This window comes from Phocoena sinus, chromosome 11 (assembly GCF_008692025.1).
Source record: "Phocoena sinus isolate mPhoSin1 chromosome 11, mPhoSin1.pri, whole genome shotgun sequence".
In the NCBI taxonomy this organism is placed as follows: domain Eukaryota; kingdom Metazoa; phylum Chordata; class Mammalia; order Artiodactyla; family Phocoenidae; genus Phocoena; species Phocoena sinus.
Window position 1 is genome coordinate 54,783,173 of NC_045773.1, and position 26,926 is coordinate 54,810,098.

General features: G+C 37.9%; 1 protein-coding gene across 7 annotated transcripts in view; it reads right to left on the reverse strand.

The window, feature by feature from the left end:
- The window catches only part of RBMS3 (RNA binding motif single stranded interacting protein 3), a 738,234-nt gene that overhangs the window by 492,143 nt on the left and 219,165 nt on the right, over positions 1-26,926 (reverse strand). For all 7 annotated transcript variants that reach the window (XM_032649773.1, XM_032649775.1, XM_032649779.1 and 4 more), the window contains exon 3: positions 2,555-2,613. In XM_032649773.1, coding sequence (XP_032505664.1) covers positions 2,555-2,613 — 59 coding nt within the window. The remainder of the gene's footprint in view (positions 1-2,554; positions 2,614-26,926) is intronic.

Here is a 26,926-nt window from a genome sequence, read left to right on the forward strand (position 1 = left end):
GGTCCTGTCTTCACTGAGTTTAAAGGTTTCTTTGGAGAGAGAGAGGAAATTAAATAAGCAGTTACAAGAAGATGTGGACAGGAGTGTTAGGGGTTGAGGTAAGTATACTCACCACATCTGTCCAGATCAGCACCCCACTGTTAAGAGATAATTGCTTATAGAAACTCTGACAAGCCTTTTCAGCTACATCCCCTTCCTCTTCAAACCTTATGATTATAGTCTAAGATACAGCTTTTCCAGGTTAGCAATGGACCCTTTTGGTTTCACCAGTGTTGTACAGTGACAAGAGATACTTTCATTCCCGAGCAAACCTTTGCCTAGTGGAGGGTCCCTCCATATGGACCACTCCAAGGATCAGGCAGGTCATGGGATCCACTGAGGTTCACAGGGCTTGCTTGTCTGTGAAGCATCTGCCTTTGTGACTGGGGCTCAATCAATATTACTGACTGCCTGAGTTGCGTGCCTCAATTGTCTCTGGTTGCTCCTGTAGATATTTTTACCCCAAACTTTAGGAATCGGTCAGGCATGTCTGGAAGTGACAGAATTAATAGTCTAAAGCTTCTCACACACCACATGCTTCCCACGGGCTGAGAGTGAAGGATATCTCACAGTCATGGCCCAATGTTGTTAGTATATGTCCTCCAAGGTTCAGTTTTCAGCTGCCTACCCTAATGGACCCCGCTCCACCAGCTCCCCTACAAGTTATCCTTAGTGTTATTATCTGCTCCCTTGGTTATGTCCATCATCGTAGCTCTGAGCTTTCTTGTAGCTCCGCCTTGACCTTGCCCACAGGGATGCTACACCAGGGCCTCTAGCTCAGGATGTCAGATACATAACTCACCACCTCTCCCCAAAACCCACCACTACTACTTCTGGACTTCCTACTTCAGTCAATGACACAGCCCTCTTCCCCAACAATGACAGCTCAACATGTGGGTTTCATTGCCCGCGTCCTTTCGCCTTTATAGAAAATATCTAATTCTACCTTTGAAAACTCACGTGACCCCCTTTCCATTTTTCTAACAGTGCCTGAGGGACTTTCCTCATTTTCCTTGTGATCTATGGATTTCAAATGTACATTGCTTTTTTTTCTGCCTCTAGTTTCTTCCCCCCTGTAACTCAGTTTCACCCACTTTGGCAAAATAACTTTTCTAAAACACAGGTAGAATCATATCATTTCTGCTCAAAAAAACATATAAGGGCTGTGTACAGAATTAAGTTCAAAATATCCAGGATAACTTTATAAATGCCTCCAAAATCTTGGCCCCTTCCTTCTTTCTACCGATATCCTTACCTGGGCATTTTTTCTATTCTAGTTATATGGGTCTGCTCAATTACATTCTGAAATTCTTTCTCCTGAACACCAACCTTTCCCAAGGCCATCCATTCTGCCTTGCCTTTACAAACTTCATTCCCCAAAAGGGAATCTCCATATTCTCCTCCCATAGTATTTTGTGGATCCCTGTATTATAGACACCACTGTTACACGCTCGCATATATTAGGCTGATATACTGATCCTAACACATATATTAAGATTAGTTTCTTGGTTTTCTTGGTGGTTTCCTTTTCAACTAGAAATTGAACTATTAGATGATAGAAATGATGTCTTATTAATTTTTGTCTTGTAGTAGCTAAATACCTGGGGGAATTGTGAGTTTACAGGACACAGGGAATGTTGTTTTTTTCCTTAATTGCTGAATTGAATCTGACCATTACCCAATTAAGCCAGGATATACTCTCAGTGTATAAGTGTTCTGAAAACATGCACGCGTTATATTTGTACATGAAATAGGGGCAGTGTTTAGAATGATCTTGGCTCTACCATATTTCTTGATGTTGGTATTATAAAAATGACTGGATTAGAGAAACAACAAATAACACATGTTACAAAAAGGATTTCAATTTTCCAGTATGAACTCAGTCATGCAAGAGAGCCCATATAGATTTCACAAATAAATGAATGCAGCCCTTAAAAGAGTACTGGATTCCCAGACATGAAAAAAACATGAGCCACAGATATAGCCAAATAACTTCAGAAATATTTCCAGGAAAAAAAAGGAAGCCTCGATAAGATACAAATTCTGAGATCCTGTGAGATGCTTACAGCTGAAACTGAGACACAATGGGCCCATCAGTAAATTCATTCCTAGTCAACCAATGTAGCTAAAGCTTTAAACAACAGATAAATGAGAACGTGTTTTGCATGGGAAAGTTCTCCCCAGAGTTCCTCATTTTTATGTAGGAAATCAATTTGCATCACTGATGATATCATTCAAATCAGACAACCCAAAGTTGTTAGGAGGTAATTTAGTTTTATGCTGAAGCAATTTGATACTTGTTCTGATTTGTGATTTTCATTTTGTTTGTTAATGAAAAAAAATTAATGAGCAATGTTACTAGAAATACAACTCATCAAAGCCTCGGCGTGCTTAAAAAGGTTGCCATATACTGTACATTGGGATCGCTGTGCAGCTGGTGCCTGGGCCTCGCCTAGGAGGAGCCATCAGTGGAACACACAGGCGCAAGCTCAGGTATCAAGGCCCTGACACATACCTTTGCATTGATTTGTGTTTTTGTCAAGGATTGCCTTTGTGGATACGATTTTTCCATACCTGAAAGACAGAGAGAGAGAGGAAAAAAAGAAAAAAAATCCATGTTATTGTAGCCCAATGAAGACATTTAAAACACCGTAATAAACATCGGTGCACACACAATTGAGCAGGAATAAACCAAGAAAACAAGCTCTGAATCCCCATTTCACAGCTGGATGACCTCTTTTCACCAGCTCCTCTTTATAACTAAAGAATGAGCTTCCTTCCCTACATAATCACTGGGTTGAGCCTTCGAAAATAAACCCGTCAGGCTGTCATAGGTGGCTAAGAGGGGATTGTGTGTGATTGTGATCAAAGTAAATCACACTCTGTGGATTCATGGAAAAATGCACAGGCCTTGGAGCCAGGCTGATCAGGGCCTGTGTCTAGCTCGGGCGCTTACCTAGCGCTGTAACTCTGAGCAGTTCAGCACAACTTATCCAAGCCCATTTTCTCATTTGTAAAAATGAGAATTGGAACAATCACTTTTCGTGATTTGGGAGAGGGTTAAATTGAAATGTTGCGATTTCCTAGCAGGTTGTAGGATAAATAGGACTTTGTTTTTGCTACTAAAAAGGTATTAGTTATACTGTAAGTTAATTGAGGATAAGGGCTGAGTTTTGTATTCTCCATGCCTAACACCACCGGTAATAGAAGTTAAATAAAATTTTGCTGTAAATAATCAATGATATAGGTTATCCACAGTGCTTCCTCTACAATAAATTTCTACCATAATATATCTATATATTTACATCATAAATGTTTTAATTATTTTATCATCTCTTGCAGAAGACCTAGTCTAGGTTTTTTTTTCAAAGATGGGTCATATGGAGAAAGAAATAATTTTGTTGAGCCTATTTATGAGGTATAAATGATAGGACTGAAGAAGATAAGTCCTAAGACCCTGTCCTTCTTTAGGATTCCATGAAGCATGCTTCTAGATCAACATAAGTACATGGAGAAGTTATAAAGCAAACTTAACTACCAAGTTTATTAACAACTCATCTTATGTTCAAGATTTCAGCTATGGTCACAAAATATTTGGCAAGTTTTCCTTTAATTCTATGTTCCTAAGGAAGTATAAGAACATAAGATAAATATTAAACATTCTGTGTATTAATGAACTAGGTTCCCTACCACCAATGTTTCTTTTCCATTTGTAATCACCTTGTACTATACCACTAATTCTTTGGAGCATTAAATTCTTGGAGTGGTCATTTATTAAAATTCTAGTGTTGAAAATAGCATAGTGCTAGAAATGCCTTTGCCTCTTTTTTTTCCCCAATGGAATAGCTATCATTATATTAATATCACCTACAGCCTTGAAAATCATTCCAGTAGGAGCTGAGCTATTGGTAGGTCACAATAGAAACAGGAATAATTGTATGAGATCAGTGGAAGGAGTCTGAGATGATTCCCACCTATAAGCTCCGCCCTTCTTAAGTCAGTCGAACTGGGCTGGAGCTGTCCAAAGCTGAACTGGGCAGATTTCACCAGCATAAACCTGACGCTTCAGCTACTTGCATCTTTAGTACACCTGCCCTTCCTGCATCATTACAATGATAACCCTACAGTAAACAAAATCGAAGAGAGCTAGGGTTGAAAGTGTCTCTTACTATTTTGCAGATGAAGAAAGTATGTTCTAAAAGATCATTAACTTGATCAAAATCATATAATTTGTGAAACTTCCAATAGGGACTTGAATATGGGATTTTTGAGTTTGGTGCAGTGCTTAACTAATATAGCATGCAGCCTCTAAAATAGAAAAGCTACATATATCAAGTCGTCTTGTTCAATCAACCTTCACGTCTTTGGGGATCCAAGTATTTGATCTCCAGGGCAATGCAATGTAGTCATTAAAAGAATATATTGTGACAATAAACTTCCATGGCTCAAATCTCAGTTCAACCAGGGTATATTTGATTAAGTCTTATGTGCTCTTTGTGTCATTTCACCATCTATAATGATATAAATCTATTTTTATATTGATTTAGATGATATTTATTTTAAATTGTGTACATCTACTTGTAAACCTATAAAATGATGATAACAGTCTCTACCTCATAAGGTTGTGGGGTTCACCTAGAGTGCTGATAACGCTGGCTGGCATAGAGAAAGTGCTCATTTAATATTAGCTTTTCTTACAATCACTTTTTTGCTGTTATCTGCTACATAAAACTGTCTCCAGTCCTTGGCATTCTCTGAGGTAGATAAGAAGTGGAAAGGGGGTTAAGGTTCTGTCCCAAATCCCAGCTTAAAACACTACTACTTAGACTGTCAAAATCTTCCACTAAGAAACTTGGAAGGTAACGTTATTTGCTAAAAGGATAATTTGCATTTATAATTTATATTGTTATTTTTAATGTTTGGAATTTTATTAACTATATTCTCACTGTATTTAATCATACAATTACCCATAGGTTCAAATCTTTTCATGGTTTATTTAGTATGACAAACTGTCTGTTGCCTCATTTTATTTTAACTTGTAGATTTTTATTGAGCAGAGATACAAATAATTTCTGTCCAGTGGAAAAGATAACCCTCAAGTTACAGCTTATTGCCATGTTCTACATTAATTAGTTTTGTATCTAAACTGACATTCTTATCCTAATGTTCCTTTATAAGTTGCCTACAGATATCTAGCTTTTCAAATGCTCTTTGCACTAGTTTTAACACCTTGTATATACAAGCCCACTCTCCCCAAAATTCTTCCTCCTTCCACCTTCCCCTACCCCCAGGACATACATACAGCCTCTCTTTAGAGCTCTATTTCATCCCAAGAGTTTCTCTTTTAGGAAAATAACCAGTACAATAATGTATTTGAACAGTGTGTTCAGTAGACAATGTTTAAAGGTACCTATAACCGTACCCATTAACTACAGTGATGTTTGCTAGGTTTGGACTATTCAGGCAAGTAAACATTTGCAAAATTATATGGATCTTAGAGAAGAAAACAAAAAGAGAGAAAAAAGGGAATATCTGCTGAAACATTTTTCCCCACACAAAGCACCCATCAATACAATATGGAAGAAGTAAAAACCAAAGGAAGAAAAAGAATTTAGAACATTTATAACCATCTCACATCAGGCACATAAACCCTTAAGACAAAAATCCTTCTTTTGTTTCTAAAGCCACTCCTGAAATTTTTCCATAAGTACCTTCTAAATTAAAATTTAGCTCTGTCTCTTAAAGAGGAAATTGAAAATTACTGTATCTCATAGTGAATTCTGTCTCACAATGGGACTCTTAACCTACGGTGTCCATGTTGTCCTACTGTATCACTGTTACGAGGATTTCTTCTTCATAAAATTCAGTATATGCAAAAGATCACTATCAGTCTTTTAACGGCCGAAAAAGTGGAATGCTTTCTTGTAGAAAACATTTGTGACTACTTTAGCAAGCAACATTTTTCTTAAAAAAATAATTTTATTATTCAGAAAGTATTACAATACTACTATACATGGAAAAATCACACACACACACACACACACACACACACACACACACACACACATATGCCAAAAAGCAAAGTATGCTGTTTCTTGACTTCCCTATTCCTAATTACTCTCTAGGCGAGACTTTCCAATGGTCCAGAATCACAAAACCATAGAACACAACTTGTTAGTTCAGCCTCTACTCTGGCTGGAGCTACAGGAATTTCAGTCCTTGGCTCAGTTACAAGATTCTGCATTAAAAATTATTTCACAAAGCTAGAATATGCTTTAAACAACAAGAGAAGGTATTTAATGGGCCATTGGTTCTAATTCATGTCTGAACTCTCACGATGACAAACAGGGACTTTCTGCATGACTGGTGCTGTATCCTCCCTGCCCTGCAAAGTCAGCCACTGATGTAGGTAAATCAAGTTTAGACTTTTTTTTTGAAAAGACCTAAAACCACCATAAAGACAAAAACCACCCATATAATGTACCTGTGAAGAATTGTATTAAATTTCTCTTATGTCTTGTCAAAGTAGAGTAAAACTACTGACTAAAGTTATTTTTTTTATATATTCTAAAGAAAAAAAATATTTCTCAGGTAAAATTATTCCTAAACTTACATTATATTACTTATTTACTCTTCCCCGTTTTGGAGTTTAGATCAAGACCTTAAGTGTTCAGAAAGCTTTTTTTCTTTTTTTTATGCCACCCACAAGTGGAAAGCAAAGTCTGATATTAGAGGAAAATATGTGACCCAATTACTGAACAATGCCTGGAAATAGACACCTCAGTGGGGTCCCCGATTCTCTCTTCTATGTTTTCACTTCCTGAAGCTAGAAGAGATAAAATATCACCCACAGTCAACTTCCTGGGGATGTTTCAACTTCTTGGGGGTAACAAATAAATGAACACATTTTTTTTTAACCATAATTCTTTCCATCTGGGCTCAGTGCCTTCTCCAGCCAGTATGAGAAGCACCTAAGACAGCACTGCTAGGGCACTTTTCTATATAAAAATAAACAACTCCATGTCATATCTACAAAGTCACCAACTATCCTGAGTGCCCATAAATTCTCCAAACACACCCCGGTTCCAAATAACATTGTCTTTATAGTCTAAGAGGACTTTGTGATCACAAACAGAAGCCAATGCACAATAACCACCCACTTACTACATTTTGAGTTTTCACAACTGAGTTTTATAATTCATGTGTTGTCTATCAACTCTAAAAAATACGCTTACCTGAGCTTGTCAATAAAATATTTACATTTAATTTTTTAAAGAAATAGTCAATTCTTTCTGACATTTATTCTTATTCTTAAATAGCATCTGAGTCATTTGTTGATACCCTTGATTATTCCACATACAAGCCTCATTTAAACTAATGGAATCTTTTATTTTCCAAAACTGAGGAGAAAATAGAGCAATTATGGGTCTACTCTTCATCAATTATGAAGACATCAATTTGGTGGGATTTTTCTATAAAGAATTTCTTTTTAAAGCCTTTTACTGAATCACCCACTGTGTATATTAATTCAGGTAATACAGGCAGAGACTGAAAATAGTTTCGGCAGTCAATCAACTCCCAGCTAACTCATTTTTCACATGCCTTCTATACTGATACCAAGACAAGAACAAAGGTATTACATTTATTTAATGGATGGAATATTATCCTTTTAGCCAATGTGGTTGTTTGCCTACTTCTAGAATGCTCATTCATTCTTTGGCACTTGGGGGTGCTAATGGGGTATATCTATGGCTTTTGAGATCCAGTAGGAATGTGGTGGGACTATCTCTTTGAGGGACCACATCATCCAGGTTCCATCTACAAGAGAACAAGTCTACAGCCCATCAACATTCTGAGTCATTAACAAATTCATTCTACAAACAAGTGGTCAAAGCCAGGAATAACTATTGTGGGCAGAACTATGTCCCCTCAAATTTCATATGTTGAGGCTTAATACCAACACCTCAAAATGTAACTATATTTGGGCAGATAGCCTTTAAAGAGGTAAGGTATACTCTATAGTAGCACAGGGAACTCTGCTCAATATTATATAACAATCTAAGTGGGAAAAGAATTTGATAAAGAATGGATATATGAAAAAAAATAAAGAGGTAAGGTAAAACCAAGTCCTATGCATGGGCCCTAATCGAATATGACTGACATCCTTATAAATTAGGACAAAGGCACAGAGGAAAGACCACAAGGCACAGAGGGAAGAGATGGCCATTTACAAGCCAGGAGAGAGGCCTCAGAAGAAATCACACTTCTGACACCTTCATCTCATATTTCTAGCTTCCAGAACTGTGAGAAAATAAATTTCTGTTGCTTAAGTGGTACTTGGTTATGGTAGCCCTAGCAAACTAACACAATAACTTCTTATTCAAGATCTGGTGAGCTTTGATAAAGGGAATGAAGATGAGACCTCCTTAAATTCTTGACACAGTGATTTGGCAGTGGGTCCCACCAAGCCCTCACCTAACACCTCTAAGTTCTCTGTCACCCACGTGTGTGTGTGACAACAGAGGCCAATAAGTATCACCCAGAACAGACAACTAATACTCTAGAACCTGGTTCTTGGCCTTGTAGTTCGGGCATTCTTTTTATCCCCCCAGAGATAATCATACTCTTGAATCCACACCAATGTCACAAGTTTATTGCACAAACAGAAACGTCCTTTTTTTTTTTTTTTTTTTTTGTGGTACGTGGGCCTCTCACTGCTGTGGCCTCTCCCGTTGCGGAGCACAGGCTCCGGACGCACAGGCTCAGCGGCCATGGCTCACGGGCCCAGCCGCTCCGTGGCATGTGGGATCTTCCTGGACCGGAGCACGAACCCGTGTCCCCTGCATTGGCAGGCGGACTCTCAACCACTGCACCACCAGGGAAGCCCGAAATGTCCTTTTTAATTTACAACTTCGGACTAGCACACTCCAAAGAAAACAAAATAAGAGTTTCTAGCTGGGAGAATTGAAGAAAATTTCAAAGAGGAGGAAGTGTTTAAAGAAGGGGTAACATTTTGACAATCAGAAATGTTTTTTATACTTCTTAGGGATAAGAAAAACAATTCTAAAAAAAAAAATTTCTTTCTTAGACACATGTATTACTATTTAGTACATTGCTGTTTTCACGCTACAAATAGGTTCACCATGATCCTAGGGCTGTCATGCTGCATTTACAATCTGACCAACTCTAAGACAATGGTTCTCAGACTTTGATGTGCCCCAGAATCTCTTGGAGGGCTTATTAGCACATGGATTGCTGGGCCCAACTCCCAGAAATATAGACTCTGCAGGTAAGAGGTGGGTCTGAAGGATTTGCAGCTCTAATAAGATTCCAGGTGATGCTGATGTTGCTGATAGTGTTATGAGAACCACCACTTCAAGAAAGAGAATGACATACAAACACCAAAGCATGTGTGGTTTGTTATCTGCAAAATTCACAGTCTGAGGGAACTTTCTATAGCCACGGAGAACAACTTTCAAAACTGCAAACAGCATTTGCTTTTGTTCAAATGATATACTATGTTGAAAAAGATGGACTACAAATTTTTTCAGAGATTTTGCTTAATAATTTTTTATTATTATAATAATAATATAATAAATATATAATAATAAATATAATAAAATTAATAATAATTTTTTCATTTACCTAATATAATGACAACTTACAACTCAAAGACAGCTGCTTTGAAATTTTTGTCAGGGACTTTTTAGAAAGTCCAAAGAAAACACATGGACAATATCTATATAACTCTCTTCCTTCATCTGAAATAACTAGTTGCTAGTTCCTAGTTTGATTGAATTAGAGTACTAATGTGAAAAAAATAACTGGCAGGCAAATAACGATTAGTAACTGGTTAGTGTCTTTGCTGGTTCTTTAATGAGAAATGGATGTAAAGCTGGAATGAGTATACTAGACTGAAAATGAATACTTTCAAATTCTGAAACAAAACAAAACAAAAATCACTAACTTGTTAACTCTTGGGTTACATTTTAGGTTATGTATTTATGTTATGTAGTTAGGGTATATAGCCTGTCATCTTAGAGAAAGCTTGCGAGAAAGAGATTTCCATGCAAACAAATGGGATGGCAAATCACATCCTTTTGGGTACTTTATACAACCAATCATAGCACATTTCAGCATGCTTAACATCCTTTAATATTTGTTCTGCTAATGAGGAAAGAGAATAGGCTTTGGAACCAATTAATATGGACTTGAGAATTTGGAAAAGAATAGATACATGTATATGTATGACTGAATCACTTTGCTGTACACCTGAAACTAACACAACCTTGTTAATCAACTATAGTCCAATATAAAATAAGAAGTTAAAAAAAACTATGGACTTGAATCTGACCTGTACCACCCATAGGATGTGAAACAAACAAACTACTCAACACCTTGGTACCTCAGTTTGCTGATCTGTATAGTGTAATCACTAGGCCTGCTTTTTTAGTGGCTGTAAAGATGAAATAAAATAGTGTGTGCTAAACTTCCTAGTACAATGGGTGACCCGTTGAAATTTCTTCCATTGTCTTACTAAAGCCTACCTTACGCTTTATTACCTATACATTTACCATGTAGCATACAAATGTCCATGCATAACTTGGACAACAATATCTCTTGACTATTTGATAGAGCCAGTCTCCGTGCTGGCAGAGGCCCCTTAGGAAGCATAGGCTTTGACACTCATATGACCTCTCATTTATGCTCCAAGTCAATTCACAGTTTCTCCTCCACTCACACAGTCTCCTCCTGGCAACACCTAACTCCTTGCTCAGTCTGATCTCAAAGTTCAGCCCCTTCCATGCAGCCCCCACTACCTTTCCATATGCATCTGCCTTCTAACCTCCCACCAGTACCCACTGCTCCAGTTACTACCACAGGCCCACTCATTCTCAAGTTCCCCCTCTCCCAGCCAGCAGCCAACAAGTCATGGTACTTGGTGGACCACATCTTGACCCTGGCCCTCCTTGGTTCTCACTGCTGTCCACTCCTAGTTCATCCATGCATGGTTGACTGTCAACAGCATCCCACTCCAAGGCCGTTTGGTCTTCAAGGGCCCAATCCTGGTCTTCTGTAAGTGGATTTTAGATTTCAGAGATTTTAAATACCTCTCTTACCAGAAGCAAAGGATCCTATCAGGATTCATGGGTCCTCCCTTCAAAACCTCTCTAATGTCCATCCCTATTTGTTTTATTTAGTTGACACTTTTACAACACTTTCTATGGGCCAGCCCCTCTTCTAGGCTCCCTATGTATATTCGCTCTTGTTAGTCATCACAACAAGCCCTGGATGTGGTCACTAGCTGTGTTACGGACAAGAACACTGATACAGAAACACCTGAAGTAACTTTCTCAAGGTCACATGACTAGGAAGTAGCAAAAGCAAAATCCCGGGCTGTTTGGCTTCAGAGCATGGGGCCTGCCTCTCAGCTCTAGTGCCTCCTGCCAACCTCCTGTCTCAAAAAGGAAGCCATTGCTTCTCCTTTTCTCTCTTCCAACTCCCATTCATCCCTGCCATGTCTGTGCCCTTGTTTCCCTATATATCACCTATGTTTTCTGAAACTTAATCTGTTTTCCCCAGCACCAGGGCTCTTTCCCCTCTGCCTGCCCTTGAACATTTGTAGATCATTTCTTCCTATACATTGGCTATCATCAAGCTTCTCTCTTTTCATTCCTTGACAGAGTGGTCTTGATTGATTGCTCTGCTCATTCTACTTCTTTCTTCTTAATTTCTAATTACATCCTAAATACTGACTTCTATTATTGGAACATAACTGAAAATTAACTTCTTAATAAGTAAAAAAATCAGTTAGCATCATCCTTGACTTCTCACTACCATTTAACCCCCTGGAAAACCTTCATTTTGAAACATTCTTCCCTTGGGTTCCATGCAGCACACTAACCTGGTCCTTATCTTCCTTTCTTGCAGACAAGTTATCCCTTTATCTTTTTCACTTGGCTTTTCTTCTCCTCTAGGTTCCTAAAAGTTGCTGCACCTCAAGCGTAATCCTTAGCCCACTTTTGTTTTAGTGCTACAATATCCATGAGACTGCTAATTCCCAGAAAGGACATGTATCAGAATCAGCTGGATGGCTTCTTACAACTCTGGGCTCCAACCTCAGAGTTTTGATTGTTTGGGATGAGGTACAAGAAAGTGAATGTCTAACAAGCTCACAAATTAGAACCAAGAATCGCACTGAGAACCATTGATTAGAAATCTCCTTCATTATCACATTTTGAATTTCCATTCCTTTGTGTTTCCATCTCATATTTCTTTCTCTAGATCTGCCTTCACCCTCAAACCTCAGTCTAGAATCTACAATTAGAGTTATTGGATATTTAGAGTTATTAATTATTTCCCTTTGGAAAAATAAGAATTATCGGATATTTCCCTTTGGATGGAATGGTCATCTCAAAATGCAAAATGCAACATCTCAAAAATGCCACAAAGTTGAACTCGCTGTTTTCCCCTTTCTCCCTTCTCTGAAAACATCTCTGGGGCAGAAGCTAGTTGGGTAGTAACATGTGTACAGGGTGGAGACTCTGACGACCTGGACAACTCAAGCCCCAGCTGGAGGGGCTCTGCATCCTGTCTCTGGACATTGTTACTGCAAGGGAATGGGATCCAAATGTTGCAAGGCCTTCTGATTGTTTCTGAAAGAAATCTGGATTTTCAGGAAATATTTCTCAATTTTTCAAGATTGTCTTAGAGTTTTTATAAAACAATGTGAAAACACTCTTCTAGGCAGACTGAGCTTGATGGCTGCCAGTTTGTGACATTGTCCTGATGTCCTCCAGCTGCCCCTTCTCATTCTAAATAACATAGATCCTTCCAGGGCAAAATGTATGTTCTGACCCATTGTCTGCCAGCTATTTCTCCCAAATCTGCATAGCTGTTGTGCTCATGGCCTGCATAAAATCATCTAGCATTATTATTTTTTTTTCCTGTTTTATGGTATTATTTGTTTGTTCCCCATGAGATTGTCTCTTCAACCAGACCTTGATTTTTCAGGGGTCTATATAATGCTTTATGCTTCTGTGGACATCCCTGAAATATCCAGGACAGAGTTGGATGAATAATAAATGTCTATGAAAATCTGCTGATTTTTAAGTAAATTTTATGAACCTGACAACTTTTTCCACATCAGAAACACCTACTAATGACTGAACTACACTTACACACAAACAAATACGTATATACCATTAATTGAGCACTTGCTATATGCTGGTCACTACACAGAGTGCATTAGGTATTTTATTCCAAATTCTCACAACTACCTAATAAGCTGATATTATTATTCTCATTTTTTAAGGATGAAGAATTAAACTTAGATACCTTAAGTGATTTGCCCAAGTTGACACAGCTATTGAGTTACATTGCTTATATTTGAACTCAGGTGCATTTGGCTACAAAATCCCTACTCTTTCCTTGATAATCACACTGTCCTTAAAGCATAATGAATAAACTTGGGTAAAAGTCAGTCCCCTGGCCAGTCCTGGGGTCACAAAAACATTTGCAAGTCTTTTGTACACGTTGGACATGACTGAAGCTCCAAAAGGCACAAAAATGACCAAAAGTCACTGGACATAGTATAGCTGGACATTCATCATAGATTGTTAGAACTCACTTCTAGAGAAACTTCTTTCTTAAAGAAGCTTCTGATTTCACAACATGTAGCCCATTCTAGTACATCTGTGACTCTAATGTGAACTGTATGCATAATGGAAAACATAGCTTCACAGCAGAATTGACATTTGTCATTTGGGGAAGACATCAGACCTCAGATTCTGAAAATTCTGACATCATCTATTGACTCAACACTATTAAAAAAAAAACTGCATCAAACATGTAGCATATGTGACCATTTTGAGAGCCGTGTTTTAGTAGCAGTGGAATCAGCTGTTCAGAGCACATGCTCAGTCTCCATGATACCCCTCAGTACCAAAGCACATAATCAGGTTCTCAGGAAAGTTCTGTGATGGAGTTGTTACTAATAAAGTAGTAGCTCCCAATCCTCGCTTAGGTTACTTAGCTTCCTTCTAATTCCCACGCAGATTTTCTTTGTCACTACCTTTCCTCCTCCAGCTCAACTGGCATCTTCTCTCTGATGCCTTTTCTCTCTTCCCCAAGTAGCTCATTTCAGTTCTGGTTATGATCCAACATGGCATTGAGCATACCTCTATTAGAAAGTGCATTGTATCATCAATTGTGTCAACGACAAAAATGCAATACTTTATCAATACTGCATTGTACTGTGCTGTACTATACCTTTGACCATCCTAATACTGAAGATGAGTTCTTCAAGGGTAGGGCATAGGTGTTATTTATTTTATATCCCTAGCCTTACATGCAGGGCTCACTCAATAATTGTTTGTTGGATGAATGAATACATGAGTGAATACCTTATACCACATCCCCAACATCAGAATGTAAATTCTGATGCAAAGCTATTTTTGCATTATGTGTACAGTTGACATTAGAGCCACAGTTGTACAAGAATGGGCTAAAGGTTGTGAAATCAGAGAAGACAATCAGAGTGTCAATGAGAGTCAGTACATCTAGGCACAGATATATCTTCCACTTTGCAATGTGACAAAGTGCATATCCTACTGACAGTGATACATCACGTTTTAGATCTTATATTGAGCACATTCGCTTCATTTCATTCAAAAAGAGAGTGAGTTATAACATCATTCAAGAGCCAAAATATGAAATAGTTGTAAAGTCTTTGTTGTAAAATGTTTTATGGCATTATGTTACTTTAAATTGACAAAGACACTCAAGAAAAAGAACTGACATAATATACTGAATGAGGAATTTCGTATAGTAGAGCAGGTACTCTAAGCTTTTTTTAATACAAGAATGCCACTGCTTCATTTAAAAGAATCAGAACTTGCAGTGGGAAAAATAGACAAAACCATGTCATGTAGAGAGAAGTGGTCCCATGAAGCTCACACATACCAGAAGCAGAAAAGATGAAAATCAAGCCCAACTTTTACATCTCATATCTTTAATTTCAAAACTTATAAAACAAGGTACCCAAGTGGATGAGAACACAGCCATTTTTGTCAACACATCAATCTCTTCACATAAAATGTTGAGGAAGTTAGAAACTTTCCAATATAAATACAAAATATTGGATAAAGCTCTTCTGTATCACTCCAAAAGATTCAGTCCTTGTGTTACCATAGCAGAAAGCTCACTGTCCAATGGATATTCAAATAATTCATAACATAAATCAATGATGCAGTCCATTTACCTCTGTGAAGATTATTTGTTTTATAGATTGTCTGTATTAGTCATAGTATTTTAAAAATTGTATGTAAAAATATATAACTATCACACCAGGTAAGTGAGAAGACAATAAAAGAATGCATGTTAAGCATTCCAGCTTAGTAATAAGCTTATAGCAGTTGATTCTCCAAAACAGTAGTTGCTGGAGTGATGTTCAATCTTTCAATTACTTAATAGTCAGACAATTTAAGCTTATATTATAAATACATTCTGAAAAACATAATTAAGAAAGTGAGTAGACTGCAAAATGTGTGCAGTGCTGTCTCCATTCAGTTATCAGTGGCTGCTTGTTCATTTGTCTTAACCCTTCCCACTATCACTGCAGGTGTACACACACCTCTGAGTGCTTTCCTTTCTTTCCACTGGGAGAATGTTTTGCATGACAAGGTACACATCTCTGAGACTTTTTTAGTCCATTCCACTTGGGGAGGTTCAGGGCTAAAGGGAAAATGCAAGGAAAATTCAATATGCTCCCCATATCAGGAAGACTATCATGTCTTCTTATAGATTCTTTTTACCTGATCAACTCTTATTTAATAAAGCTTGAATATATGGTCTCTAATGTCCACTATAAGGTCCCTTAAGATGCTCTCAGTGTAACATAATATCTATACTATCACAACCAAAGCCTTGTTTGCATACTTTCTTGAAAAATCTATGACTATGAATTTTGTGTGTAAGCACAGATCATGTCCCATAATACTGAAGGGGAGACTCCATGTTTTATACATACTCATGGTGCAGACCATCTACACCTAGTAGTAACACAGTAAACATCTGATGATGTGATAATGTTCCTCCAGGAATGATAAAAGCAGCTGTTCTAAACTGTGGTGCAAATTTAAAAAGGAAAAACTTATCAAAGTTAATCACTTACTGGCAGATGCATTGTGCTTGATTAACTATTCTTACTCCCTGTGTTTACTTGTGCCTTAAGAATCCATTACAGACACTACTCACACCAAAATAAACTCTTCACTTTCATTATATTATATGTATAATGTTACTCAACTGGGTTACAGTATCACCTCAGTAAAAAAAATCCAAGAATAATTTTGTGCTCAACAGTTCTTTGCCCCACAGTGCTTTACATATCTCATTTCTACTACATCCGTCAGGGAAGACAGCCAGCTCAGTTTCTCTTTCTGGTCTCCAATCTCATCATCTCCCAGTGTGAGCCCCCAAATCCAACCAAAGTTGATTCCTGGAAGGTTCCAGAATGTTCACTGCTAAAATGCAATTCCACCAGCCTAGAATTGTCTTCCTTTCCCCCTGCCTCTCTACTCACAACTTCCTTTGCCTCCTATCGGTGTGTCTCCTCCAGAAAGATTTCCGTCATCATCTGTTCTTTTAGCTGAATTAGGAGCATCCCCTCTCCCAGGGGGCCTGGTGTTTTCTCCTTGTAGCTCTGTTCCCACTGCACATAAGCACAGGCTTATTCCTGAGAGTTACTTGAGAACAGAAACCATCCTCCTTGTTTGTATCACCCAGCCATCATATGGAAGACAGCAGAGAATAGATGCTCAAGAAAAGTGGTTGAATAGACAATGATGAGGATATTAATTCCTATGTAAAAAATCAGCTTACAAGAAAACAAGGTTGAAACTTTTTTTTTGTTAGACACACAACATATGAAATTACTAGGGAAGCTGTGTTTCTTCTTCCTTGTATTAAAAATGGTTTATAACAATATAATGGATAATATATTGGATTTATTCAAACGATAAAATACTACACCGTGATGCGAATGACAAACAATGGCCATAAGCAACAATATGGAGGAATCTCCAACGATGAGCAAAATGAAGCAGACAGACAAAAGCACATATTAAAAGATTCTATTTATATAAGTTTGTATATTAGAAATCAGGATGGGGGTTATCCTTGGAAGGAGTTAGTAACTAGAAGCGGCGTGTAGGTTTGCAGTGCTGGTCACATCCTGCTCTGTGAGTTGGCTGCTGGTGATATGGGTGTGTTCAGTTTGTGAAAACACACCAAGAAGCTGTACACTGACAATTAGTGCACTTTTCTACTAGAGAGCGTTTTTCAATAAAACATTCAGAAAATAATAGCATGGTGGCAGAGGTTAACGATATTTCTAACGAAAAGGAGCCACACAGACATGGAGCAGCAAATAATACTTCCCATCCATCCATTTTCTGAGGGAATTTTACTGTTTTCTTTCAAGTCTCTAAGAGCCTTAGTTTAGAACCATTTGGCACAGGCTGAATAAAGACGAAATATACAAACAGAATAAAAATAGAGGTGCTAATAAATCATCAGCAACATATTGATTTTTATTGTGTAAAGAGACTTTTACCTATATCATAGCATAGTAATTTGGAAAAAAACAAAACAAAACACAAACTAAGGCCCCTGACATAAAATTCATTATAGCAATAAAAATAGTAGTTTTGAGAAGAAAATATTATAGCATATGCCCTGTATCCCCACATACATATATTTATGTCTTGCAAATAAGCCTGATTCTATTGCCAGGTGGATTCCTTTTGAAGCTACATGATTTTTCCCAATTGGATTAGTGTGGGTTTCATTGTACCCTGCTTACAGATGTGTGTTACTCAATAGAAATTCACCCACAAAGAGGAAGTAATATATTCTGCTCAGGAGGCGGCCTCTTGTCCCTTTTGTCTTAAAGTTAACCACTGGTAAACCAAAGTAAAAGTTGATGTGTTTAGATGGTATGAGCTTTCATGTGCCATGGGAACATAATTGGTTCCCCTTTCCTTAACATTAAATGTAATGAAAAGCCACATTTCATGCCCGTAAGATTGAAATTCTACTAACAGTCTTCAGCCCACTCCTCACTTGAGCACTGACATTTTAATAAGTGATTATTTTTTCCATTATAGAGGGGCTATATCTCATAAAATCAGATTTGGAAAATGTAGAAAAAATAGACAGAAATTATTCATAATCTCACCACACAAACTCTTGCTAGGTAGGTTAATTTCCTTTCCTACATATGGGTTTTCTTGTTTATGGGTTTCACATATCACACCACTTACATAATTCCTTATCCAGCACTAACACTTTCAAAGACTTTCTATATGACTATTAAGTATAAGCAATGCCAAAATCAATGTAGTATATAACATAAAAATTATTTCAGTACTGTGAGAACAGTGTAAGCCACACACACAAACAAGCAAGTATGTAAAAGTAGTGATCTTCATTAGGTGGTTTACAATGTGCACACTTATAAAGGCATCTTTATTATTATTATTACTATTATTATTATTGCTATTACTATTAAATTAATTAACTAATTATCTAATTTTTAGTGAATGTTACCAAGTACCAAAGGATGTCCTCAGGAATGTAAGGGTTACAGTTCATTTACTGCCTTTCTACTGCCTTTTTAAATTTCAAGTATATCATCATTTCAGGGTATGTCATCATATCAAGGAACTTCAAAAGAATAAAGGTGTGGATGGCTGACACCTGCCGATATATGTGTCTCCTGGCTATTTTATTTTATTTATTTTTCATTTTAAAAAATTTTTTGGCTGTGCCACGTGGCATGTGCGATCTTAGTTCCCTGACCAAGGATCAAACACGTGCCCCCTGCATTGGATCTCCTGCCTATTTTAGAACTGATTTTCCTACACGTATCTTTTGAGCTAACATTTACTGCTTCCTCCTGGAAATTACAGGCTTCTCAAAAAAATAGCAACATTAGAAAGCATACAGATCTGTGTGTTTGTATGTGTGTCTTTGTGTACATGCACTTATAGAGAGGTCTCTTCCTACAGCCCCTACAGCAGAGTTCCTAAGAGAACAGATTTAATCTTGTTTGAGCGATAGCTAATATTTCTACTTCAAGTTGTCGCTATGCTGAAAAAATTCATTCACTGCACATAAGGGACAGGCCTTCCAAACACTCAAAAGAATCTTTGAAACCATGAAGCTTCAATTTCCTATTCTATGATAGCTGAGTATTTTAAAGTATTTACTATCAAACTGCAGTTTAAAGACAAACAGACATTTCTAACACTTAAAATACGCATTGCTTTTTGACATTTTCTATATTGTACTCAAAAAGTAAAAGTTTGGGGATAGTCACGGATTTTTTTTTTAATATTAGTTTATTTACAACCCTGTCTTGTTTTGTTTGTGTTAGAATTCACAATACTGAATTTTTAATAATTCAGATTGAAAATAATAAATGTGTTTATTTTAATTATACATTGAATTACATAATATTATATATATACTGTTATTATATATTATTTTATATAAATAAATATATTAATTATATGTTAATTTATATAAATAAATTAATAAGTATTTATATATAAATGAGTATTGAATATGTGAGATTATTTATAACATATGGAAAAGATGTAAAAACTTTTTAGATAAACATATATCACAGAGCTGAAGAAATAAATTATTGCTTATAATTGTCAAATACTTTGTTTCCCTCTTTCTAACCCCATTTCCTGCACTTACTTCTATAGATAACCACTCCCCTGTATTCTCTAATAAAGTACCCCTTGTTTTTCTCTACTGTTTTATCATATTATATGATATATATTGGTTGTTTTACTCATGTTAAAACTTTACTTCAATGAATTATAGTTTACATGTTTTACTGCACCTCATTTATTTCACATTTTAAATCATCAATTCAATCAAGCTGGTGCAAGGGACTGGGATTCTTTTATTTTCACTGGGGTAGAGTGTTCCTTTGAACAGGTAATTCACAATTGTTTATCACAGTTCCTATCTATTTTCACTTAGGTTTATCCATACACATCCCTTCATTTTTGACACTATGAACACTGCTATCATTAATATTTTCATATTCACTGGTGCAGATGTTCGGGAAGGGAACAGCTGAGGCATGTAGAACACATGTTGTTTCCCAAAGTGGTGTATCGCCCGCAGAATACTGGTTTCTCCACAACCCTACCAATGTTTCATGTTGCAGGCTTCTCTAATGTTTCTCAAACTATTGATTTTAAAATATTATCATTCTTTATGAGTAACATGTCTAAGTTTTACAGATTAGTAAGCAGTGCCTTAATGAAACATGATGGACTAAATTAGGCCAGGTTTCCAGGCATGCCTTCCTGCTATTTATGAGAGATCAATATACTGTAACTTTATTGCGTCATGAACTACGTCCAACTCATGGTCTGATTTTTAGAAGAGGTAAATGTTTGTAATGTTCTGTCTCACTATGTCTCTATAATTCACCATGATTTGAAGTAGGATCTTGAATCTGTGTGTATGTGTGTGTGTATGTATGTATATGTGTTTGTGTGTGTGTGTGTCTTGAATATAAAACAGGCAATGTCAGCAACTCAAAATGACGTTATCTAGAGAGCATCCATGTTTCCAAATACTGCATAGAAGTTTCTGTCTCCACAAGACTTTGGTCAATTTGAGGCAGTTTACATTAGGTCTGGAGAAGACTCTTGTAGCTTAGAAGACTGATGCCCTACAAAATAAACTACTTAAGAGGGTTTTCAAATAATCCCAGTAGTAAGTAGTTGACAGTCAAAATAAAACTAAGTCTTCTGGTGTTACCACAGAGACAAAACTAAGAGCTGAAGTAAATGTTCCTCTTATTTCCAGTCATCTCTCAAATATTACATAAGCTATTAGAGTACTTTCTATACTGAAAAGCCCAAAACCCAAGTCCTACAAAGTTACTGTATTTCACCCAGTACTCAGGATCAGCCATTTAGGTTGTTCCAGATTAGGTTAATGCCACGTGATGTTTTCCAAGTGTAATGCCATAGAAAAAGCCGCCATAGAAAAAGCCAAGGCTTTCGGGAGGTAACACATGGGTCTTGTGTGTGGTTATCTAAACAAGCTTATGTTTTATCAAGCCACAAGCCTTCTGGGGCATCTGGCACCACAGAAGCCAAAGAACATGCAGATTTCTGGTCCACCCCTCCCTTATGAAGGATGGAAAATTTCAAGAACATCAACAATGTAGCATGCAGACTGCTGGCTGACTCAAGCTCATTTTAAAATAAAAACTCAGCAAAAGCAACCCAATTGATGGGATATTTTATGACCCTCAAGTCGCTTCCACTGTCGTACCTATTTCTGTATTATACAGGTACAAGGCCACATTAATGTAGAGAAACAAAATAGCTGAAGGTATGCATAGCATTCCTTGAAAGGTTAAACTTTAGCTAAAAGGCAAAGAGGTAAAACAATATTTATTCCTCTCCCTTGATAAAAGCCCTACTAGACTCTCAGTTCCTTAAGTTAATAGTCTCACACCTGTACATATTTTTGAGGCCTAATTCTTCACCTACAAAAGATGTCACATGCTTAATTCTCCTGATTTGTGACCTTGCTGTTCAAAGTACAGTCTATGGAACATGGCACAGACATCACCTTCAGCTTCTTAAAAATGCAGAACGTGAGGCCCAGCTCCAGACCTACTGAATCAGAATCTGCATTTTAACTAGATCCCCAAGGATTTCATATACACATCACTGTCGTAAACACACAGTTTAATGACATCCACACACAAAAGTCATGAAATTCCATGCATTTTTGTTGAACCTAGGAGTTAAAAGAAATTAACTTTCTATTAGGAGTCAAGGTAACTTTTCCAGTTACCAAAACTCTGCCTTTGCCAAAGCTGACTAGTTGAAAAAGGTAGATTTGAATTTTATTTGAGGCTCTGGTTTTCTTCTCCTTTTGCAAGATTTTGTACACTGTCATCTGCCATGTACTCATAGTCTATAGCTAATACATGCAGACAACTCACGTCAAAATTGCAGCAAAAGGCACTTTGGTCTCATCTGGGGAAATTTGTAAAACTTGTAAAGAAAAGAAAATCCCAGCTTAGAGAGAATGTGAAAACTCTTCAGAAATTTAATTATATTTCACTTGGCCTAAAATGTCCCCATAGCCTTTGGTCAAACAATTTGAGAGTAATCTAGTAGCAATGGGATCTGTGTTATCAAGTCTAAATCAATGCCAGCCTTATGTAAATAAAGACTTAGGGACACAGAGCCAAATTCCACTGGCACCCTGCATTAGTATCACTAAATACAATGGTAATAAAACAATTAAGCAACATTCAAACTGCACAGAGAGTTAAAATTACAGCGCCGTTATTACCTAAACCACAGATTATGAAAAAAATAAGGCCAACACTGTCTGTGTATAAACAGTGATTAATTTGTCATTGTGTGAGCTGCGTGTGTGTGTGTGTGTGTGTGTGTGTGTGTGTGTGTGTGTCTGACAAGCTGTTCAGCCTCCTGCCTTCCTAAGTAGGTTTCACTGTTAAATTATGGCTAGAATTAACCAACATGCCAGTACACCATGATATTAATCTCCCAAGTATTCAATCACGTAACAATAGCACCATTATTCTGGAGAACTCTGCTTGTTCACTGTTCATGTTTTCAGATGTTTCATTAAGAGTAATTTTATTTCCAAAGAATTCAAAAGTTGTGCAAATGCATGATCTAAAAAAAAAAAAAAAATCTTAAATTTTTCATCCTCCAAAAGGAAGCCAAAAAAAAGATAATCAAACAATCACTAGGTTGGTGAATTCAAAACAATGATTGAAAATAAAAGCATCTGGAGAGTTCATGGAAAGGACACTTGAAAAGGGTGTTGTGGAGCATGGGAGGCTGCACTCTGCTTTTCACAGAGAAAACACCCACTTCCAGGTGTGTTTTCTGTCAGTCGCTATAATTCAGCTGTGGTTGCAACAGCTGTGTCCCCTTCTTGTCATATACCTATGGCCTGTAATTGGCATTGGTGTGAGGAAACGTGTGTCATTGCTGTGTCAGAACCGGCCTTCTCTTCAGACGACTGACTTGTATAGTTCATTAAAAGCATTTCTCAAGTGGCCTTCCTATTGAATTTTGACTTCCAGAGTGCCCACAGAGGAACAGTTAACAGGCAGTGAGTGAGATCCTGCCATGGAGTCACACTGCTTCTTGAATGACATCCAAAATTCAGTGAGCCCAGTGTTTCCAGGACCTGCTGCTGACACAGCTGTTCAGATGGCCCAGGGCAAACCAGAGCAACCAAATCTTTCTCTCCTAGTCAACTCCACCAAAATATGCCCAGACCTGAATTAGGACGGAATTCAAGAAGTAAAATCACAAAGCATATATGTACAGCACTCTTCCTGTGATTTCAGAATCTGCAGGGCTGAACAAATACTTAGGGAATCTTCACTTTAAAAAGTCAATAATATGAATGAGTTGCTTTGGAAAAGTCAATCCTCTGAATAGCAAGGCTTTCTGTCTTTGAACACACCTTTTTGAGGACTTTACATAAAGTATTCCAATTAAAGAAAATGTTCACCATATAGATACCTGAACTTATAAATACAAAGTATGTGTTTCTAAAAGGGGTCTCACTAGATATGCAGGAAAAAAAAAATGTTTCAAAGGAAATGCACATTTCCCTCTATGCTGGTCCCAAATCATAAAGCCTTTTGTTTTTGTTTTTTTATAAATTTATTTGTTTGTTTGTTTTTTGGCTGCATTGGGTCTTCACTGCTGGGCGCAGGCTTTCTCTCATTGCAGTGAGCAGGGGCTGCTCTTCATTGTGTTGTGTGTGCTTCTCATTGCAGTGGCTTCTCTTGTTGTGGAGCACAGGCTCTAGGTGCGTGAGCTCAGTAGTTGTGGCACGCAGGCTCAGGAGTTGAGCGCAGGTTCAGCAGTTGTGGTGCACGGGCTTAGTTGCTCTGTGGCATGTGGGATCTTCCCAGGCCAGAGCTCAAACCCGTGTCCCCTGCATTGGCAGGTGGATTCTTAAGTCCCATAAAACCTTTTGAAAAGATAAATGGAGTCCACCAATATGGCAGAAATAATAGAAGCAATCTCTCTGGAGTAATATATTAATTATTTATTATTAATTATTTAAGTGCTATTGTGTTCCCATCTCTAAATATACACTTGTATGCTAGAAGCAGTCACTGAAATATATTGCCCAACTACTAATGCTGGCGCATTGCACTGAGAAGCTGGAATGCTTACCACCAATAAATCCATTCGCTGACATTTATGTCTTTTATTCACGTGACTTGTGCTGTGGCTTTTCAGAAAGCAGGAAAAGAAGAAGCCAGACTTTCATTTTCCATTTCCTGCCTTGAAAACCCTTCATTGTTATCTGCCTTGTTTTGTGGACCTGGCACACCCTTTTAGAGAAATGAGATTGAGCTAGACAGGTAAATGAAGGTGTTTATCACTGTCATGTTTATTATTTACTATTCAGGTATGGATTTTATAACTATATATCTGGCTGCTTATGTGTTCCAATCACTGTCCTGGGACTAGAGAGATGGATCAAGTGTAAGCTCTGTCTCAAAACTGCTCACTGACTAATGCGGCATCAGAGGCATGAAAATAAATCCATCCAATACAGTGTCAGGGGTACCAAGTGGCTGTGATTCAAGCATCCACACTATGACATCACGAGGAATGTGGATGAGAAAGGACACACCTCTGCTGTGAGCCAGGGATGGGTGGGGTGAGCAGTGGAAGATGAGTCTCACAAGCTTCCTTCCCAGAGGAAGTAAACTTGAGCTGAACCTTAGAGCTATGTTTGTTTTTGTTTGTTCATTTGTTTTTCTGACAAACAACATTCAACCCGTGATATTCACTGAAAGCCTTGTGGACTCCGGCAGTCACAGAGAGCTCAATCCATCAGCCAGACATTTACTTGGTGCCTGTTAAGTACAACAAGTGCCATAGAAGACATTCGGGGAAAAAAATTTTTTTAAAGGTTCAAGGTCCTGGCTTTAACTTGCTTCTAGTTCAGCTGAGAGTTAACCATGGCTTGAACAACTCACTTGAAAGCCTAAGCAGGCTGATAAAGACCAAATATGATCATTTAAAGGAGGGATTGGGGGTGCGGCAAAGCAGAGGAGGAGAGCGACCCTCAGTCTAAACTCAGCTGTCTTGAGCAAATGGCCCTTGTGACAATCTTGAACCAGACAAACGCCCTGCACGTGGCCACTCACCCTGAGAGACGGGGCCTCCCCTCCTGTCCGCCATCCTCAATGGCTGCAGCCACAGATATACTTGGCTTCCTTCATCTTAGAGTTCTTTATATCTGAGAAACCCTTAGAGCCCCAGGTAGTGGCCAGGCTGACTTTCCACTGAGCTGTGGTCCGTTTTCACATTAAATTGTTTCAGGACTGCAGGTTTCAAAGGAAAAACAAGATCATGACAGATGCAGAAGGTCTCGAAGACAATTATGCATTATGTTTGAAATGCGTCACAGTCAGTGAGGGGAGCTGGCTGGCTGCACTTTGTACTTTGATGGGTGGAATGTAGGTGTGGCTGCATCTAGTCTCCTAAGAATACAAAAGCCAACAGGATATACGCTGTCTTCTTATTTTACTCATCTAAGTTCCACAAGATAGTTTAATGTAATATGTGAATTAAAGAACACTTGGGAGCTGGGTTAGGGAGCAAAGGAGGCAGATGTACAGAGTTCTCACCACAGAGGATTTCTAGGTAATGAGGTGTCCACTCCACATACTTTGCCCTGGAATAAGGCTCGGTGTTCTGGCTGCAATGGCCAAGACTAGTGCCCAGAGGCCCCTCTGTGAACCAAGAGCACTTCCTCTTTCAGGCTGTTCTTTTACTAACTACAAACACAGAATCCTGGAATTTTGGTATTTTGACAAGTGGGCCTGTAACCTTTCTGTAACCAAAGGTCCCTGAGAGAATTGTGCTTATAGGACTCAGCACTATTTCCAAGGGAGCAACGGTGAGATTCCAGGCCTGGGAAGAAACTGGTCTATGAAGAACGATTCTAGAATTCCAATATGTTAACCCCGACCACATCAAAGCTACATTCCTACACATTTAAGCTCCATGTTGGAAAGGCATTTCCCAGGCAGGCAGGGCTATGGAAAAGTGGCACGTTCACCATTTGACTTTGCTAATGTTAAGTGATACGAAGTAAGTACATGTGTTCCTTGGTTCTTGATCAAAATAGCAAAGATGCCCAAACGTTTACCTAAAAGCAGGTGAAATGTTAACACGCTGTGATTTACCACATAGGAGCTCTGGAAACACAAATCACCCAAATGTCTCCTTGTTCTGAAAGCCTTTCCTCGAGGTTCCTCTCCTCCGCAGCTTAAATCAAGTCCCTTTAACATCAACTCTCACAATACCCTGTACTTTTCTTCTACAGTTTTTGGTGGTTTCATGTTCACTCCCTTCATTACACTTACAGATTCATAAGGACATCATCATATCTATTCTGCTGCCCTTTGATACCCCAATACCTAGCATAGCACCAGTCACATAATGAGCACTTACTAAGATTTTGTTGAATCGGTGACTGAGCTCTGTATCTAAAACACTGTAGCTATCTGAAAAAACAAAAAATAGGTTGAATTTTGCAATTCCACTCTTAGTTTTCTTAAGCCATTTTGTGTTTCTAAGAAAAAGCCATAAGTAAGAGCCCTGATGGGCACAATCCATCCTCTTAGCTTACGGATTTATCATTCCCAACAGCCTAGCCATGGCTGCAATCTATGAATACACATTTGGCACAGCATCAAAAAATAGCTTCATTGAAACTGCTAAAATAGGAGAAGCTGGGGTAAAGT